General features: G+C 54.9%; 7 protein-coding genes across 7 annotated transcripts; 4 read left to right on the top strand and 3 right to left on the bottom strand.

Moving 5' to 3' along the window:
* Window positions 1-48: 48 nt before the first annotated feature.
* On the top strand, window positions 49-2,619 carry BDY24DRAFT_372613 (uncharacterized protein; the record flags this gene model as incomplete). Its single annotated transcript, XM_076638207.1, has 8 exons — window positions 49-247; window positions 342-579; window positions 706-806; window positions 912-1,031; window positions 1,102-1,366; window positions 1,462-1,616; window positions 1,690-2,520; window positions 2,609-2,619. The coding sequence occupies 8 exons, from the start codon at window positions 49-51 to the stop codon at window positions 2,617-2,619; spliced, it is 1,920 nt and encodes a 639-aa protein (XP_076492472.1).
* A 96-nt stretch (window positions 2,620-2,715) lies between these two features.
* BDY24DRAFT_223470 (uncharacterized protein) lies at window positions 2,716-3,414 on the bottom strand. The gene has a single exon (XM_076636574.1). The coding sequence runs from the start codon at window positions 3,247-3,249 to the stop codon at window positions 2,812-2,814; it is 438 nt and encodes a 145-aa protein (XP_076492471.1). The 5' UTR covers window positions 3,250-3,414; the 3' UTR covers window positions 2,716-2,811.
* Window positions 3,415-3,846: 432 nt separating this feature from the next.
* Window positions 3,847-5,313, top strand: COQ5 (2-hexaprenyl-6-methoxy-1,4-benzoquinone methyltransferase). Its single transcript, XM_076642416.1, has 5 exons — window positions 3,847-4,151; window positions 4,237-4,536; window positions 4,666-4,873; window positions 4,961-5,089; window positions 5,199-5,313. The coding sequence occupies exons 1-5, from the start codon at window positions 3,914-3,916 to the stop codon at window positions 5,305-5,307; spliced, it is 984 nt and encodes a 327-aa protein (XP_076492470.1). The 5' UTR covers window positions 3,847-3,913; the 3' UTR covers window positions 5,308-5,313.
* Window positions 5,314-5,471: 158 nt separating this feature from the next.
* On the bottom strand, window positions 5,472-12,422 carry BDY24DRAFT_223429 (uncharacterized protein). The gene is made up of 11 exons (XM_076636573.1): window positions 12,024-12,422; window positions 9,248-11,880; window positions 8,934-9,161; window positions 8,693-8,844; window positions 8,495-8,609; window positions 8,236-8,413; window positions 8,026-8,164; window positions 7,641-7,956; window positions 7,259-7,567; window positions 5,948-7,186; window positions 5,472-5,871 (listed from the first exon to the last, which is right to left on the bottom strand). The coding sequence occupies exons 1-11, from the start codon at window positions 12,111-12,113 to the stop codon at window positions 5,781-5,783; spliced, it is 5,490 nt and encodes a 1,829-aa protein (XP_076492469.1). The 5' UTR covers window positions 12,114-12,422; the 3' UTR covers window positions 5,472-5,780.
* A 78-nt stretch (window positions 12,423-12,500) lies between these two features.
* Window positions 12,501-13,408, bottom strand: BDY24DRAFT_403728 (roadblock/LC7 domain-containing protein). Its single transcript, XM_076642415.1, has 3 exons — window positions 13,331-13,408; window positions 12,729-13,236; window positions 12,501-12,646 (listed from the first exon to the last, which is right to left on the bottom strand). The coding sequence occupies exons 1-3, from the start codon at window positions 13,331-13,333 to the stop codon at window positions 12,603-12,605; spliced, it is 555 nt and encodes a 184-aa protein (XP_076492468.1). The 5' UTR covers window positions 13,334-13,408; the 3' UTR covers window positions 12,501-12,602.
* A 56-nt stretch (window positions 13,409-13,464) lies between these two features.
* Window positions 13,465-16,232, top strand: BDY24DRAFT_403725 (ABC1 kinase family protein). Its single transcript, XM_076642414.1, has 12 exons — window positions 13,465-13,695; window positions 13,764-13,783; window positions 13,871-13,967; window positions 14,031-14,329; window positions 14,434-14,547; window positions 14,631-14,757; window positions 14,871-14,979; window positions 15,052-15,269; window positions 15,343-15,465; window positions 15,537-15,579; window positions 15,660-15,912; window positions 15,986-16,232. Exons 1-12 carry the CDS (start codon window positions 13,496-13,498, stop codon window positions 16,111-16,113), a joined length of 1,731 nt encoding a protein of 576 aa, XP_076492467.1. The 5' UTR covers window positions 13,465-13,495; the 3' UTR covers window positions 16,114-16,232.
* Window positions 16,233-17,531, top strand: BDY24DRAFT_403721 (uncharacterized protein). Its single transcript, XM_076642413.1, has 7 exons — window positions 16,233-16,347; window positions 16,433-16,449; window positions 16,519-16,652; window positions 16,737-16,751; window positions 16,838-16,920; window positions 17,052-17,270; window positions 17,401-17,531. The coding sequence occupies exons 1-7, from the start codon at window positions 16,286-16,288 to the stop codon at window positions 17,414-17,416; spliced, it is 546 nt and encodes a 181-aa protein (XP_076492466.1). The 5' UTR covers window positions 16,233-16,285; the 3' UTR covers window positions 17,417-17,531.
* The last annotated feature ends 784 nt before the right edge of the window (window positions 17,532-18,315 follow it).

Genomic DNA, 18,315 nt, shown 5'->3' with positions numbered 1-18,315 from the left:
CTTCCCTCCCTACCTCTACGACCTCTCTCTTTCTACTACTACTAGACGATGTCCTCCCTCCCATCCTCGACGACTCTTCTCTCCTCCCTCTCTCCTCTGCTCACCTACTCTCCCTGCATCACCTGCCCATGGAACGAGGGATGGATCCAAGGCTGGAACAACACGGATGAATGGGATGGATCTTCAAGGAGATACGTAGAAGCTTGGGCGGTAGGATCCGAGCTGGCTCTAGAGACGGAATTCCAAGGTGAGTTGTAGAACGAAGAAGAAAACGAGAAGTTGAGCTTCGGCCCTTCTCCTTCCTTCGCTTCGAAGCTGATCCTTCTCTTCGTTTCTTGTAGGAACCTCCTTCTCCCTCATCCTCGCCCCTTCCCCCTCCTACAACCTCACTCTATCCATCAACGACACCGCCATCATACGAACCCTGCCTGAACTTGGAACTTCTACGACGGTGAACATGACCAACCTCCCCTCTGGAACCCACTCGTTCAAAGCAGCCTTTGAATCTATAGACGCTACGAGAGAGCCGAATCCAGATCAGCGCGTGAGGATCTTTGGATTGGAACTCGGGTGGGAAGGGTACGTCCACGCTCTGTTCGCGTTCTAGACGTGTGTCAAGAAGGGGAAGGAAACCGCGGGGAGCAGGAGAGAGAGAGGAGCTTCAGACTAATTTATCGTTCTCGTTCCTGTTGCCCTTTCTCGCAGAGTATCAGTCTCTTCCAAGACGACGGACGATTCGGAATGGCAGGCTGGTCAAGCTGTTTCGTACTCGGAGGGATGGAGTCTGATGAGCTCGACGGATCTGAGTGAGTCTCGTCGCTCTCGCACCGCCCGTCCATCGCGTCGTCGCAGCTCTTGTTTCCCCCATCTTAGAGCTGACCTTCTTGTTTTTGATCTGGACGTCGTTACAGCTGGAAACATACTCAACACCACCGAAGCAGCCATCCTCACTCCTCTGCTCCCTCAGTTCTCGAACCAGTCCATCTCCTGGACGTCGACGAACGGGTCGAGCGTAACCATGAGCTTCACCGGTTCGTTCGTCTTCCCTTTTCTATACGACCCTCTCTGGCTAACTATAAACCTTCCTCTTACCCGTCGCAGGCAACTTCCTCACTCTCCTCACTCCTCTCTACCCTTCCCTCGGCACCTTCCTCCCCATCCTCGACTCGGTCTCGTACCCTCAGGTTAACCTCACCAAGAACCTTCCCGATCCAGCTCTTGACTCCTCCTTCACCTACGGTCAGGTTGCATGGCATATCGCTGGACTCTCGGATGGGGAGCACGTGTTTGAGATGCAGAACGTCGGAGGAGAGGGAGGAGTGATGATGGTCGACGATTGGGTTTCTGGGACGGTTTCTCAGCAAGTGTGAGTCCTTTCGCTGTCATGAGTGGCCGAACAAAGAGATTCGTAGGGTGCTAATCTTCTTGTTCGTTCGTTCTTTCGACTCGTCGCGTCTTCAGGCTTTCGGTTTCCGCGTCGGCTTCAGCGACCTCGTCAGCAGCCTCGAGCTCCGCTTCCGCTACAGCCGCTGCTGGAACAGTCGTCACTGGTAGTAGCACATCGACTTCTCTAGGTATTTTCATTGCCGTTGGAGTCGGAGGTTTGGCAGTTATCGGTTCGTTTCCACCTCCTTCGACCTCTCGTCGCGTCCACCTCGATCTGACCCTCGTTCGCTCCTTCTTTCACAGGTCTCATCATCCTCCTCGCCTACAAGTTCATGCAACGTCGTCGTAACAACGCTCAACCTCCCTCTCTCATCACTCCCTCCGGCGGCAAACCCTCCCTCGGCGGCGGAGGAGTGGGAGGACTCCGAAACAAGATCTCCTCCCCTCGTCCCTTCTCCTCCTCCAACCCCTCCCCGTTCCGAAATTCCACCAACGGAGCTCCTTTCCAGAACCTCTCCGAACCCAACTCCAACCCCAACCCCTCCTCTCGAAACCTCCTCAGTCCCTCAGCAGCAGCAGCAACAGCTCCCGTCTGGGCAGCCAACAACAACTCCTCTTCGTCGAGACCTCAAATGTCGGCAGCCAACCCTTCGATGGTCTCCTTCTCCTCAGCCGTAGCCGTCCCACGCTCAACCGTCGAGCCTCAAGGGATCCTTCTCCGGCCGATGAGCGAGGCAGGGGAGGTCGGGGAGATGTACGAGGATGCAGAGATGTACGATCAACAACGGACGTCCTCCTTTGCCGCTTTCGCTCCTCCTCAAACTCGGACGAGTCTGCCCTTCCAGGAGGAAGAGGAGGAACAGGATCGTCGTTCGTCGTCCCCGGCTTCTCCAGGATCGATAGATCGGGAACGGTGGGCCGAAGAGCGGGAAAGCAGCAGGAGGCAGACCGTTGCGACGAGTCAGAGCGGGAGTGTTTACCCTGGGGACGAGGAGGATGGGGAAGGAAGGGATTCGACGTACTCGTTGAATGAGAGCTACTTTGCGTTGGATCCGGAGGAGGGGAGGAGGGACAGCAGGAGGGAGACGGTGACTCCTCCGGCGAGGGGAGCGAGCAGGAGTGACGCGCCGAAGAGTGAGTCTTGCTCCTTTTTGTCTCTTCTCATTGAGTGACGAACACTTGAGCTTCGAATACTATGCTGACCTACTTCTTTCTCGAACAGGCTACTTCTAAAGCTTCTGCACTTCGTCCCGCTCGACGCTTCTTCCCTCTCATTCCTCCCGCTCCCGCTCCCGCTCGTCCATCTCGATTCTCGACTTCGGTTCTCGTTTCGTTCTACTGTATCGCTTTATTTTCACAAACTCTTCTTCCTTTCTTGCTCCTTTGGACTTCTCTTACCTTTGCCTATGCCTCACCGTGTCTTTGCTACCGCCCCTTCCTTCGATCCGTCGCGTCTTGTTTCCTTCTCACCCTCACTTGCATCTTACCGCAGTCCTTTTTGGACTCGTGCCACTCTCCCTTATACCCGTTTTTCGGTTCTCTTCGCGTTTCTAGATAGATCTCGTTTCGTTTCGGTCGTGGTTTCTGTGTTTTCTTGTTTTTGCGGTTGCGTTGGCCTTGCTCTGGTTGAAGGGAAGAAGCGGAGGAAGGATGATGACTATTCGATGGCAGGTCCATCGATATAGTTTTGGTTGCGTTGAGAAGGAAGTGAAAGGGTGAGTGCAAGGATGACAAGGGCAAGGGCGGTAGGAGAGGGAGAAAAGGGGATGGAGGAAGAGGGGACGGGTCGCTCCTGTCGCAGAAAGTTGGAAAAATTCGACAGGAGACCTGCTCAAAGTCAAGAAGGTGAGCGCAAGTATACATGATCAGGAGAAAAGAAAGAAAGCTCGGGGTCGAACGGTCGAGCTCAGTCTTGAAGCTTCAAGGACGCGTTCAGGTTGAAGACTTTCCTCCGGGCACCACCAAATTGGTTTGGCTGACGTTCTGTTCTGGCATTGATACGTAACACAGTGAGATAGGATCTCAGCATCTCTCGAGTTTCTGGACGAGGGTGGACCAGGAGAGAGGACGAGGCGGGGAGAGGGAGGGCGGGCTGATTGGGCTGAAAGAAAGGGAGAACCTGAGCTCTTCTCACCCCAGATCCTGGTATAGATGACGCCGAATAAAATGGCCTGTCTGTCACGTACGATTCAAAGGTATGAGCTATGATCTGCAGAAGAGAATGGAAGAACGAAGGGAGGGGAGGAGAGGTCGAGTGAGCTGCGAGCTGGGCTGAAAGGGGGAAGGGACTCGACTTTCCTGACGAAAGCTGGAAATGAGATATAGCCACTGAATCAGGTCCAACGATGTATATTCCCGCTGCGACCAGTGATATCAAGCTTGTTTTAAAAAAAACGGTGCGTTTGAGGAAGGAAGGGGAAGAAGGATGTCATTTCGACTCCTCCTTCCTCTCCCTCACCCACGACCCTCCCTTCCTCCCTTTCCCCACTTTTCAACCCCTGAAGGCTCTCCTTCGACTCTCAAGAAGATGAAGCACTCGATATCTCAGCTTTCCAAGTTTTCCTCGCGGTCCTCCCTCCTTCGACCTTCTGCGATCTCCTCCCTCGCAAGATCTCAATCCACCCTCCCTCCTGCTCCCACGCCTACCCCTCCCACCACCCCTGCTCCCTCCATCTCGCCTCTCACCCAGGCTGCCTCCCCTGCTTCGGATAAAACTACTCATTTCGGATTCAAGACTGTTCCTGAAGCAGACAAGGAGTCTCTCGGTGAGCTCGATCTTCCCTTCCTTCGCCTTTCCTCCCTTTGGCCCCCCTCGAAGCTCATCATCTTCTCCTTCCTTGCTCGTTTCAGTCCGAGGAGTCTTCTCCTCCGTCGCCTCGTCGTACGATGTCATGAACGACGCCATGTCCCTCGGTATCCATCGTCTGTGGAAGGACTCGTTCGTCTCGATTCTCGATCCTGGAGGACGAGGAAAGGAGGGATGGAAGTGCCTCGACGTCGCTGGTGGAACTGGAGACATCGCAGAGAGGATCTTGGATCACGCTAGGATGAAGCATGCCGACAGGGACGTCAGCGTGATCGTGTTGGATATCAACCAGGAGATGCTCAAGGAGGGAGAGAAGAGGTTCAGGAAGACCATGTACCATGGAGGTGAGCTCACCTTTTTCGTTTCTCCTCCTTCCTTCTCCTACTTCGCTTGCCTTGATGGAGCTCTATAGCTCTGCGACTGACGACTCTCACCATTCTCTTACCTTCCATCTCTGCTTCAACTCTATCTAGGTCCCCAAGTCTCTTTCATCCACGGAAACGCCCAAGCTCTCCCTTCCACCATCCCCTCCTCCTCCATCGACCTCTACACCATCGCCTTTGGAATCAGGAACTGCACCGACATCCCCGCCGTCCTCGAGGAAGCTTACCGAGTTCTCAAGCCCGGAGGAACCTTTGCTTGCATGGAGTTCGGTAAGGTCACCAACCCTCTCTTCGCCAGGTTCGTCCTCTCTCTTCCTCTCTCCTCTCCCTCTCCGCTCTTCGCGTCGCTGATCGCCTTGCTCCCGCCTTTCTTCCGCTCCTTCAGCGTCTACCGACAGTACTCCTTCTCGATGATTCCTCTCCTCGGTCAGATCCTCGCTTCGGATCGAGATTCCTACCAGTACCTCATCGAGTCCATCGAGAAGTTTCCCTCCCAGCCCGAGTTCGCTCAGATGTACGCTGTCTCTCTTTTCTCTGCCTTCCCTCTCGCGTCCGAGATTGGCCTCGTTTCGAAGGCCATCGACTGACTTCCATCTTCATACATTGGCCTTCGTTCGTTCCAGGATCCGAGAGGCTGGTTTCCAGACTGGAGAGTTGAGGGAGGGAGAGGGAGGAGCCTGGACCGACTACACGCTCGGAATCACCTCTGTTCACAAGGGTGTCAAGCTTTAATGTTCTTACTTAGATGGAGAGAAAAACGAAGATGGAACTTTCGAACTCACCTTCGAGCTTTTCTGTCTTCGAAAGACGAAAGCCGGAGAGTCGACGCAGGCTCATGTCCAACGATTCCTTTACAGTCATGGAGAAGGAACGAAACGAAACTGGTACCTGAAAATGCAAGAGTATAGAGAGATTGAGAAAACGAACCGACCCAGATAGGTATAGGAAGCAATAAAGAGAGCGAACGAGGGAACGAACAGACAAAGGAGAGCGAGAGGATAGAAACGAGAGTTCGAGGGAGAGTGAGATAGAAGAACAAGAAGGATTGCAAGACAGGGATAAGCAAGATGAGACGTAAAGTGATGAAGAGCAGGCTGAGGATGTGAGAGATATGATGGAGTGAGAGAATAAGGATAGACCGTCTAGGGACAGAGGCAAAAGAGAGAGACAAAGGAGAGAGGAGAGAGGAGAGAGACGGGACTGGATCACTCGTCGTCGTCGTGGAAAGACCAGCCGACCGTGAGTCGAGGAGGAGAGCCGTCTCCGATGGTGCCTTGGCCTTCTTCGCTGTACCACCTAATAGATCGAGAACGAAAGGTAGGAGTCAGCATCGATTCAGAGGAGGGGAAGAGAGACGGGAACGACGACTCACTCTTGGTACTCGAGCAACGTGTCCTCCATTTCGGCGAAGAAGCGGACGCAGTAGGGATGAAGCTTCTTGTCGTAGCCCTTCTCCTTCGCCTTTCGCGAAGGGACCCTCTTGGGTTGCTCACCAGCCTCGGCGAGACTCTCGAGTACGCTCAGAGCGAGAGGAGTGAGCAAGCTCGACCTCCTCGAGAACGAACGACTCATCCGAGGCGATGGCGAGGGAGGAGCCGACGATGCTGAATGGGAGGAGTTGTTGGCTTCCGCGGGTGTAGGAGGGAAGAAGATGGGAGGGGCGGGGATGTCGAAGGAGTCCGAGAGAGGGGAGGTGGCGAACTCGAAGGAGAAGACTCCTTGGGATCCTCCTGGTCGAGCTGAAGTTGGGGTCGTCGAGCGAGACGTCGCATTGGAGTGGTCTCCGTCGCCTTCGAAGGACGAGAACTCGGTGGTCGACCGATCGGAGGAGGAGAAGGAGCTGGCTCGATCCGTTGGGGAGATGGGAGGGAGAGCGAGTCCACTTCGAAGTCGATAAACGTCGGCGGAGAGGAGCGCGTCCTCTGCCTTCTCCGAGAAGAACGAGTCCGCCGGGGATGCTGGAGTGGATTCGAACGACGACCGAGTAGGAGAGAGGACGTCTGCTGAGTTGGGGACCGTTGGGAGGGGAGTGAAGAGAGGGTGGAGGTTGGAGTAAGGTTGATCGACCTCCTCGTCGGCGACCTCGGAAATCCCAGGTAACGATTTCCCTGAGACGATGGACGAACTCGAGCTCGCCGCTCCAAGACTGTTGGCACTCCCGCTCCTCTTCTTCTTGGCGAAGCTCTTCTTGAACCACTGAGTAGCCTTCCCCAGAGCTCCTCCTGCGGAGATGACCTCGGCGGCTCCCGTCCCTTCTCCCTCACCGCGACTGGGTCCTGAGAGGTTCTCCTTCGACGGCCTCCCATCCTCCGAGGTTCGACCTGACTCCACGGAGGGAGTTGGGATCATCGAGATCGTGGAACGGCTTCGAGAGATGCTGGCTCCTCCTGGGATCGAGTGTTGTTCCTGCATCGATGAAGCTGAGGGAGGGACCTCCTCGTCCTCGAGAAGAGCTCCGAGGACCGACGGCTCGAGCTCCGAGAATCGACGACGAACGGCTTCCAGTCGAACGTTGAGCATCTTGAGGGAGAGGACTTCGGTTTCGGTTGGTTTCTTGTCTTCTCCGACGACCGTCTTGACGTGAGAGAGTCGGAAGACGATGAGTCGAACGCTGAGACCGACGAGGAGAACAAGGTCAGCCAGCTGCTCAAGGAAAGATATCTTTGAACCAGATGGAGCTCACAAGTAGGACCTGACGGAAGTAGACCAGAAGAGAGCCACTCGTTCGAAGGTTTCCCGTTCGAGGAGGAGTTCGAGGAGGCGATCTCGATCCGACGGAGTAGCGGTAAGAGTCTCCCAGTGCTGGAAGACGAAACTGACGCATTTGCAGAGCGTGAGGGCGTGATCTCCGTTTCGAAGGATGATCTCGAGGGTGGAGATGATGTAGGAGGTGGAGAAAGCGGCCGAGGGTGCAGGTGGGATGAAGATGGTCGTGTCCTTGAAGGGATCGGGAGGGAGGTCGGCAATGGAGTCAAGGAGGTCGAAGAGGCAGCTGAGAAAGAGGAAGGAAGATATGGTCAGCACAGGAGTGAGGGAGAAAGCCAGAGAGACTGAAGAGCACTCACAAGACTCCCTTGGGTTCGTAGAGGTTCGTTCGTCCAACCGAGAATCGAATCCAAACATCGCTCATCGCTCCCCAGACCTTCGTTCCCTCGACTTCGGTTCCGGACTGGATGTCGACGAGCGCTGGAGTAGTGAGGAGGAAGTTGACCGTCTCGCTCAGTCTTCGGTTGGCGTTCTCGAGGACGGAGGGCTTCCCGGAGGCGGCTGCGAAAGCGGTTTCGCTCGAGTTGAAAGTCGAAGAAGACGCGGTCGTGGTGACGGAGACGACCTTTCCTTGGATGTACGACAGGCATTTGTTGGCGAAGATGGTAGCGAGATCTGTCGAAGGAGGGGAAGGGAGTCAGCTGGGCTCGGGTTGAGGGAACGAGAAGGAAGTGCAGCACTCACGAGCGTAACCGGGAAGGGTCAAGAGCGCTGAAGGTTTCATCCTCCGTTCTGGGTTCGAGTCGGCGACAGACGGGAAGAACGCGACGAGCTGCTTGTGGTAGGCCCGAAAGAAAGCAAAGAAGAGCTCGGAGTCGTCGGACTGGGGAAGAAAGGAGCGAAGGAAAGTCAGCGTTGAGAGTCAAGTTTGCGTTTGAAGAGACTGCAACTCACCTGCCAACGCCTCAACCAGTTTCCAGGTTGGAATCTGAAAGCAGCCTCGTCGTCTGGATCGTCGAACGAGCAAGCAGCTGAGCCGAGCGACATGAGGTACTTCCGAGGATCCTCGAAGATGAAGGGAGCGAGATGCGACGGGAAGGACTCCATCTCGTGAACGTAGGTGTTGTCATCCCTAGACAGAATCGATGATATTGCGGTTAGTACGAGGCGAAAAAGTACTGAGATGGGCGAAGAGACGCGTCAAGGAACTCACGACGCGGCCTCCGACTGATAAACCTGAGTCTCGAGCCTCGTCAACGAGATCCTCGAGACGGGAAGAGCCGTAAGAAGCTGTTGGGCGATTCCCTCGACTCGGAAGAAGGCAAAGGCTGTTAAAATCGAGGAAGAAGGTAAAGATGGTCAGCAGTGTTCACCCGAAGCAAGGAGGAAAGGAAAAGGGAAAGGAACGAACCGAGCATCCGACCGGCGAAGCTCAAAGTGTTCTGGAAGATCCCCTTGCTGCTGAGCTTGGTCATAACGAAGGAAACAACTGTCCTCATGATCTTCCTGAAGATCTGGCCATCGACGGGGTCCGTTTCCAAAGCCTGGATCGAAAGAGCGGGACTGGCCGAGAAGGGAATCGCAAGAAAGGAAGAGAGTTGGTTCAGTATCTTGTTCGGCGAATCGAAACTGATAGGGAATGTTGATCTCACCTCTCCAACAGAGCAGCCACAGCTTCCAGGACAGCACCTCTCTCGTTCGCCGTCTGCTCGAGCCAGATCCCCTTCTGAAGAAGCGTGACGAGCCAGTCGAAGCACGCTCCTCTCATCGCCTTGTTGTCCTCCACCTGGCGAGGATCGAATCCTCGTCTCTCGTCGTCGTAGAGAACCGGAAGGAGAATGCCACGGATGAGAGGAGCTCGAGCAGAGGTGGTTTGAAGGCTGTGAGGAGGAAGACAGACGCGTCGAAGAGTCAGCATCGAGCTTCTCTACTTCGAAACGAAGAGATCGAGAAGGTAGGAGCTCACGTCTGAAGGCACTGCATCATCTTGTCGGCGAGATCTCCGTGTCGAACCGGTCTCGGGATCTTCAATGCTCGAGCTGCTCGCGTCGTCAAGAGCTGTCGAGGGACGAGAGACCGAGGAGCCTCTCCCTTGGGAAGGACCAGGCTGACCGCATCGACCTGCGACTTGGCGAGGATAGCCAAAGCTGAGCTGCTTGCTCTTCGATGCTCTGACTTCTTCTCGAGCGAAGTCGACGAGACCGGAGGTGTGGAAGGTCCCTCCTCCTCGATTGGGACGACGACGACGGCTGCTTCCTCCGAAGGACGTCGACGGATTTGAAGGGGAGCGGTGTCGGGCTGAGGCTTGGACGAGTCGACGACTGAGACTCTGGAGGAACCGTTTCCGGGTTGAGGGAGACCGACGGCGATGGAGAGATGAGTTGGCTTCCTCGAGGATGGGGTGGACGGAGGAGAGAGCGGCTTCGAGAGAGTTGTGGGGAGAGTAGGAGGGATTGGTAGAGCCGGAAGGGTAGCGATGGGAGATGGTTTGGAAGGGAGGGGTGCTGTGGGTGCTGGAGATGAAGCTGGTACCGACGTTAGAGTCGGTTGAGGCGCAAACTGTCCGAAATCCTTGATTGCTCGATCCAAATCGCCTCCCACCTCCCACTCGCTCGTCGTCGATGTCGACTGCCTCGACGCATGATCCGGCTCCTGTTCTTGTTCCTTCGGCTGAGCTGCCGCGTAGACTGCTCCCCAGCTGTCGTCTCGTTCCAGCGGTTTCCCAAGAATCGCCAACGCGTCCTTTGACGACTTCGAAGACCGACTCCCCGTGCCCATCGAGTTTCTCTCCTCTCCGGACGTCTCGAACATGAGACCGGACTCGAAGCTCGGCAACTCGAGGAGCTTGAGAGATCCTGAGGGTTTGAGATGAGGGTGGAGAGCGGGATTGGGCAGACGAGGTTGGAAAGAGGACGAGGACGGAGGAGAGGAGGAGAGCGACCGGAGGAGGGGTGCGGCTCCAGCCAGGTAGGAGAGGGAAGAGGAGGAGGATCCGTCGCTTCCTCGACGAAGATGAGCCATTGGGTGAGGAGGCGTGGTTGAGGAAGGGCCTGGTGACGTGTTGAAGGGAGGTGAGCGAGCTGGGACGGGATCAGAGCGTCGAGGAGGAGTGGGTCGAGGAGGTGGAGAAGAAAGCTTGAAAGCTGTGGGTGACTGGTTCGTGCGAGGAGATGGAGCAGGACCTGTTGGAGGATCGAAGGGAGTAGAGTTGAGGGTGTGGTCGAAGCTGGGTCTTCGATCGACCGACTTCCTTGGTGTGGAGATTGAAGCTGGAGACGCGTGTTGACGAGGCGACGCTCCGTCCGCTCCCCCTCGAATGGGTGTACGAGCTCCGTTGGGAGTGGAAGGAGCTTGAGGAGAGGATATCGACGACTTGGGTACTGGTGGTGAAGGCAATGGTAGGGAATCCTTCTTCTTCCCGAACAAGCTCCTCAAAACTCCAGAGCTCTTTCTCGGCGTGAGGCTCTTCTCCTTCTTCGGACTCGCAACTCCAAACTCCTCGAGGGGACCCTCCCCTCCTCCAGGAAGAGACCTGTAGACGTCTGAGCTCGACCTAGGGTACTGGGAAGTCCTTGAAGATGGCGATCCTGCGGAGAGCGACTGAGTTCCGACGATGGGAGAGGAGGTGCCTCGTTGGTTGTTTGGTCGAGGAGGATGGAGAGGAGTAGGGAAGGAAGAGTTGGCATCTGGAGGGGAGTACAGACCATGACTGGGAGGTTGAGGTCGTGGAGGAGGGACGTTTCCTCGTCCTCCGTTGATGGCTGAGGGGTAGAACTGGGAGGGCGAAGGCGCTGGGGATTCCCTCGTCGGTCGATGGTCCATCGATCCCTTCCTAGTCCTCGACTCCACTTCGTCCAACCTTCCATCCTCTCCGTAACCCTCCTCGTGAACACCTCCCAGCTTCCCACCTCGTCCGTCTCGACCCACACTCGTCTGACCAACTCTCAAGCTGGGATCGCTCGTGGTCCTGCTCTGCTGGTGCCTGGTCGACGTCGGGGAAGCGAGAGCTAGAGGAAGAGACGAGGATTTGGAGTGGTATCCGTTGGAGGGAGAGGGAGGTCCTCGAGCATCGTAATCTTGAGGAGAGGAGGAGGAGGGTGAATGAGGAGGGTAGTTCTGCTGATGATGGTTCCGCGAGGAGGAAGGAGGAGCTCTCGATTCGGAAGGAGGACCTCTTGGGGAGTTGGAAGGCAAGCTCGATTGCTTTGGCGAAGGTTGAGAGTAGATGGACGAGGAGGCCGCTGAGGGCGATCCCGTTGTCGAAGTTGGGTAGTATCCTCCTCCTACGGCTCCGTACTGATCCTGTCTGGCGTTCGTCGGTTGAGCTCCAGGTCCTTCCTGCGATCCCTTCCTTGGACCTCGAGGGATTGCGAGAGCGTAAGGGTGACTGGGTGAGGATGGGGACTGATCTCGACTTGGATCTACGGCGTGGATGGGAGAGGGAGGTTGGTGGTGTTGAGTTGGTGGTGAGGGAAACGAGAGGGAGGAGCCTTGGGAGGGACGACGAGCTTGAGGACGCGACGGAGGTTGGAAGACAGGTTGGATGAAGTTACCGCCTCGAGCTGCGATGGGAGGGAATCGACCGGATACAGGAGATGGCTAGGTGGATGAGGAAGTGAAGCGTGACGATGTGTAAGCTTGAGCTCGACATGAATAGCAGCAGAGGAGCTCCAGTGAAGGAAAGAAGGGAGGGAAGGAAGGAGCTGCGATGAGCTTTTGCTTCTCTCGTCTCTGAAACTCACGAGTCCATTTCGTCCTACATCTGTTCCGTTGGGTCCGTAGAAGTGAGGAGAAGCTGGGCTCCTAGGCTGAGAGTCACGCTGATACGACATTCCTTGAGACTCGAAGGCGAGGAGGTGGGAGGGAAAGGTGAAGAGAAGAAGGGAAGGGAAGGGAAGGAGAGTCGCGAGTCCGTGCCGAACCTTCTTCGATTTTGGGGTCCGTGAGCCGCCTTGGCTGAAGAGAAAACCTGCGTGTGACTAGTGTAGAAAGTCGGTGTTGATTGTACAGAGAAGAGGAAGAGGGGGGGAAAGCTGGCTTCTCCTCGTTTGCGCTGGACGAGGATTGGGGGTGGAAGTTGGAGATCACTCCCTTTGTTCTTTCGATTTGAGGGGAACGACGCGTTCTTTTTAGATTTCTGGGTCGAGATTTCTACTCTCAGTGATCCAACATGTAGTCTCGAGAGTACAGCAGACATCTTGCTGAACCCGAGCTCGAAAAAAAAGGTCGTCAAAGTCGTTTCATTCCATCTCCTAGGTCGCCTCCCTCCCTCGCTCCCCCTCTCTCTCCCTTCTTTCCTCCAGCTTCCTCCGCGTCCCTCCTTACTGCCCAGGATCCTGTAGCACTACCAGAACGTAGTTGGGATCTACGAAGGTGATATAAAAATGCGTGAGTGCTCTGATCCTGCGAGGTGAGGAGGAAGGAGGCGGAGGGAAGTCGAAGCTCACCTGGAGTGATGATGAGCTCGTGCTTGGTCGTCCGTATCCGCAACAGCTTCAGAGCGTCCTGAGGACAAGGAAGGAAGGTAAACTGATCAGCTCCCTCCTCGCATGTCTTGAATCCCTTTCCAGAAATCCTGAGAAAGCTCAGAAGAAAGCCTAAACTCACTCCAGCCTGATCTCCCTCTGCTCCTCCTGCTGGTCCTCCTTCCATTGAGCATCCCTCCTCAACGTTCCTGACCATCTTTCCGATCCTAGCGGCGTACTCTCTTCCCTTGGTACCCACGAACGGACTTCCTTGAGATCGGATGACGGTCGTGTTGCTGCTGGAGGAACCAGCTGTCCGTGAGAGAAGGAGGACTCCGAGGACCGAGCGTGTCTGCGAGAGGGATTGAAGGAGAGCAGCGAGTTGAGGAGGAAGAGGTGTCGAAGTCGAAGGAGTCGCTGCTATAGGGGCTGAGCTGAGCATAGATTTCGTAGAGGGAGAAGGAGGGAAGGGGGTTGGATCTGAGGAAGACTGGGAGAGAGACCGAGGGGAGGGAGGAAGGAAGCAGAGGTCAGCTTTGACAGCTTCTTCTTGTAGATTTTCAGACTGGAGAGACAGAATTTACCATCGGAAGTAGATGTAGAGATGTGAGGCCGGGTATGAGCGAATAAAAAGATTGTTTTGAATCTTCCGCTGTCGTCGTTTGGGGCTGAGGAGGGAGAGGGAACAAATCGAAAGCTCACCTTCGCCTTCCCTCCTTCTCTTCCTCCCAACCCCCAGGAGCTCTCTGATGTCGAACTTTCCTCCACGCCCTCTCCCCAGGAAGGTCTACACACCAGCTCAAGCAGCCTACTACGCCCAACCTTTCTGGCTCCGACAAATCAAGAAGCGATCGTCCATCTTTGCTGTCGTCTCTGCGTCCACCGTCCTCGCCGACCACTTCCTGCTCGAAGACTCTCTTACTCGGACAGCTAGGACCCTTTGGACAGGGTGAGCTCGGATTCAGCTCTTCTTTGCGTGTCAGGGAAGACGTGCTGACCTTGAAACCTTTCTTCCAGACTCGTCGTGACGCTCGATTGTGAGCTTTGAGTTGAGCTCTCTCTCCTTCCTCCGAGCTCAAGCTGACCTTCCGTCTCTCGATCCTTCCCTTCCCCCCTCTCCTCAGTCAAAATCAACTTCCAACCTGGATCTGAATCCCTTAACGACCTTCACGTGAGAGCTGCCAAACGTATAACGAACCTGATAGAAACCAACGGCGGTCTGTGAGTCTCGAAAGCGTTTCTCTTCCGGCTCCGCGCGCTCGCTCACCCTCGTTTCTCTTTCAGATACATCAAACTGGGACAACAAATCGCTACTCAATCCCAAGTCCTCCCTACTCCCTACCGCACTGCTTTCTCGTCCTTCGTAGATGATGCTCCAGCGGTACCTTGGCCCAAGATCCTCCCTCTTCTCGTGAAGGAATTCGGTGGTCGACATCCCGACGAGATCTTCGAGTCTTTCGAGCAGACTCCCTTCGCCAGTGCTTCGATAGCTCAGGTTTACCGAGCGACGACTAAGGATGGAAGGAAGGTTGCTGTGAAGGTTCAGAAGCCTGCGATTCCGATTCAGCTCGAGTGGGATCTCTGTGAGTTCGACGTCTCTCGCGCTCTTTCTCTCCACGCGTCTTCCCGAACTAATCCTCGACTTCTCTCCCGCTCTCTTCTTTCTTCACCTCTTTCCGACAAAAAGGGTCGTACCGGACGATGATGTACCTGATGCAGAAGGTTTTCGACCTACCTACCTACTTCGTCGCGGCCTACGTCTCAGATCAGATGCGGAAAGAGACCAGTTTCTTGAATGAAGGTGAGCACCCACTCGTCTCCCTTTTCTTTCTACCTCACCCATGATCGTCCACTGACGTCTCCGCTCATTATTTTATCCTCCAGCGGATAACGCTCGGAAGACGATTCGATACCTGGAAACGACCCCTTCGCTTCGAGGCAAGATCCACGTCCCTGCCGTCTACTCCGATCTCTCGACCGACAAGGTCCTTACTATGGAATACGTCGATGCGTGAGTCGTCTATCTCTCGATCGAGCTTCTTGTTTCGTCTTTCCGTCCAGTCTCTCAGACGCTTACCGACCACCTTCCTTTTCGTCGACTCCCCTCCCTCTTCGTTTCATCAGCTGCAAGATCGACGATAAAGCGAAGCTTCAGAGCTGGAACCTCTCTCTCAAGACTACGATGGATACCGTTCTGAATTGCTTTGCTTGTCAGATCTTCGACTGGGGATGGGTGAGCTTCGATCTCTCTTACGGCTTTGTTCGACGCGACCTGACTCTCTCTCTCTTTCTTCTTCCTCACAAGGTTCACTGCGATCCCCACCCCGGTAACATCCTCGTCCGACCTCATCCTTCCAACCCTCGTCGTCCTCAGATCGTGCTCGTAGATCACGGATTGTACATCTCCCTCTCCGAGAAGTTCAAGAGGGAATACTCGACGCTTTGGAGGTCCATCTTCGTCCTCGACGTTCCTGCCATCGAGGAAACTGCTCTTGCCTGGGGAATCACCTTTGACAGTGACATGTGAGTGTTATACCACCTTTATCGAGTACGATTGACGCTGACTCTTCCCTCTTCGTTGTTTTCCCTGCCTCAGGTTTGCCTCTTCGGTCCTCCTCCGTCCGACGCGTCTTCACTCGTCGAAACGCGCTCCCAAGAGTGCTGCTATCCTCCACCGAGAGAGCTTAACCGAGTACGAACTCCAGCTGGAGATCCGAGAGTGAGTTTCGCGTCTCTCTTCTTTTCTTCAACCTCTCGAGAAGCTGATCGCATCTCTTCTCTCGTTTCCAGCCGGATGAGAGCCATGCTCGAGAACGAGCGATTGATTCCCAGGGTCCGTCTCTCATGTCATCTCCAAATCTAACTTCAAACTTTTCGAACTAGTTCCAACCTTCTTCTTCTACTCGTCTACAGGAACTCATCTTCCTCGTCCGTTCGCAACGAATGCTTCAAGGCGCCAATCAATCGCTAGGATCCCCTTCCAACAGAGTCAACATCACCGCTCGTTGGGCAGCTCACGGCTTCGCTCTCACCTCCCCTCTATCCACTCTCTCCCTCTTTGAAGTCGGTCTTCGTCCCTGGCTTCGTGGGAAACGAGATCTCTGGCTGTTCGGTTTCGCCCTATCGGTCATCGATGTGGGCTTCTGGATCTCCAAGATTCAGCAGTGTGAGTTTGACTCCTTCTCTCAATACTCGCTCGTCCGTTGCTGACCTCTTTCTCTTCTTTCGCTTTCTTGCAGGGGTCGGCTACGCTTTGACTGGGAAGGAGACGGGAGGAGTCGAGGAGCAGCTGCAGAGGAGCTTCGAGAAGATGGCTGAGGAAGAGTTTGGAATCGATCTGAAGGAAGCGAAGGCTTTCGAGGGCTAGGTGTTTCGTAGATATTTGCTGCTTGTGTGCAGGTTTTATGTTTTAACGATTTTCTGCTGCTTCCTTGACGACGAGCTTCCTCGAGGCCCCTTCCCCGCGCTGCCTCCTCCCTGCCCTCGCAACTTCCACCTTCACCTTCCCTCCCCTCTTCCTCTCCGTTCGCCATCCAAGGATGCCACCCAAGATTCCTCCCATGTCAGGGAATCCTGACCTCTATCATGTGGCTCCCAAAGGGTGTGTACGATTTAGAATCAAGGAGGAGAGAAAGGGAGAGAGAAGGGAAGCTAACCTCGGCTCGTTCCTCCCTCCTCCGATCTAGCTTCTGGAAGACACTTCGTTCGTCTCCCTCTACCTCTGTTCTCTTTAGAACGTCACTGACGCTCTGAACTACGTCGGGATAAACAGAACAGAAAACCTCTATTGCAGGAGTTTCAGCAGGAGTGCCGTTGGCGGACAAGAATCGTCGACCAGCTCCAGGATCGAGGCCGGAAGAGTACGCTGTGATCGCTACCGCTGCTAGTGATGTTGCGTTCAACCCTGTGAGTGCTTGATCCGGAGGAGAAGGAGAAGATCTAGGAACGAGATAGATAGCTGATAGGCATCGGATGGGCGGCGCGAATCAGTACTGGAAAAGAGATGTGAGCTTGCATCGATTCGACCTTCCCTCTTCGTCCTTTCTTCCTTCCTACCCTCGCTGACGCTCTGTTCTCTCAAACTTTCACAGACTCGAAGGAACTACCCCAACACCAGTGTTATCACCCAAGATCACCTTACCAACCTCCTCCTTGCGTCTCCAGAGGGAAAAGCGTTCGTCCCCCTCTCCTCCTCCCCATCTCTCCGTTCCCTCCGACTCACACTCCTCCCTACTTCTCCCACTCTTTCTTTCTTTTCTCCCATCTTCCCAATTCCTCTCCTCTCTCCTTCGTTGAAATTTTCAGCATCGCTCCTCCCGCCCAAGCCTCCGACTCCGAATCCACCTCCCTCGTCCCCACCGAATCCCCAACCTACACCGCCGTTCTCGAACAACTCCACCCTTCCAAGGCCATCTTCTCAGCTGAGGAGGGAAGACTTCCTCCTGTTGCTCCGTCCAGTCGAAGGAAGAAGATCTTGCACCAGACGGAGGAGGTGCCCTACGCTATCAAGGGAGTCATGACGATGTGAGTGTTTCCTAGGAGACGCGTTCTTGGGTTTCTTTCTGGGAGCAGGAAGAAAAGGGGCAAGGAGGGAGGGAGTGCTCGATGAAGAGGTTGACTGAGTTTTACGCCTTTTCGTCTTCTGCTGGGACAGGGAGCTTCACGGCTGATTTTGTAGAGGTCCGAGAGGTCGGGCAAGAGGTGTTTGGATTCGGTTTGGTTATGTTTCGCTTGTGATTCGTTCTCGAGTTTGCGCTCGCTATATAAGGTTGTGGCTCTCTTCTACTGGTGCTTCTTGTCGCAAGGCTCGCCTACAAAGGATTGGGAGAAGAGGTGGAGACGTCGAGAGGGACTCGGGTAGAGAACGACTGACAACGACGACGACGCGGAACGCGACGAGCTGCTCACCTTGAGAGGGCCTCCGGGCCAGAGATCTCATCGAGATCTCAAAGCCTTTCGGTACAGACATAACCGTTTGAGCTGGTTGGCGCTAAATCTCGAGATGAGATCAAGGAGAAAGATGAGAGGGAAAAGAGAGCGACGTCAGCCCTCAGCTGCTCGTTGAGACGCGAAAGGAGGGTCACAACGAGGCAACGAGAAAATCTTCCACTTTCACAACGAGATCAGGATGGACAACCTTCCGCTACTAAATCAAGTATCTCAAGCAGCGACCTCCGAAAAGGTAGAGCGAAAAAAGACGGCGGAAATCTTCCGGGTCGAAAATCGACTTCCCTTGTCGTTAGCTCCCAACACCTTCCACCCTCTCCCCCTTCCCTTCCCACCCCTCCCATCGTATCGACCTCTACTTCTCCCCTTGTGCTACACGGTTGGCAGAGAGGTGAGTAACGTCGTTTCCTATGTACATATATATATATATATATATATAAGTACAGAGGCAAAAGAGAGACTGAATGCTCCCTTGTTACCCTCCCTTGTAGTCGATCGTCTCCCACCCTGTCTCCTCCTCCTTCTCCCCCTCCTACCCTCCCTCCGCCTCCTCCCTCTTTGCTCGAAAGCAAACCTTCTACTCGCTCTTCCTCTCCTCTCCTCACTCGTACCCTTCACGACT

This window comes from Mrakia frigida, assembly GCF_051309035.1.
Source record: "Mrakia frigida strain ATCC 22029 unplaced genomic scaffold BDY24scaffold_47, whole genome shotgun sequence".
NCBI classification, from domain to species: domain Eukaryota; kingdom Fungi; phylum Basidiomycota; class Tremellomycetes; order Cystofilobasidiales; family Mrakiaceae; genus Mrakia; species Mrakia frigida.
This window is presented reverse-complemented; position numbering and strand designations above follow the sequence as displayed.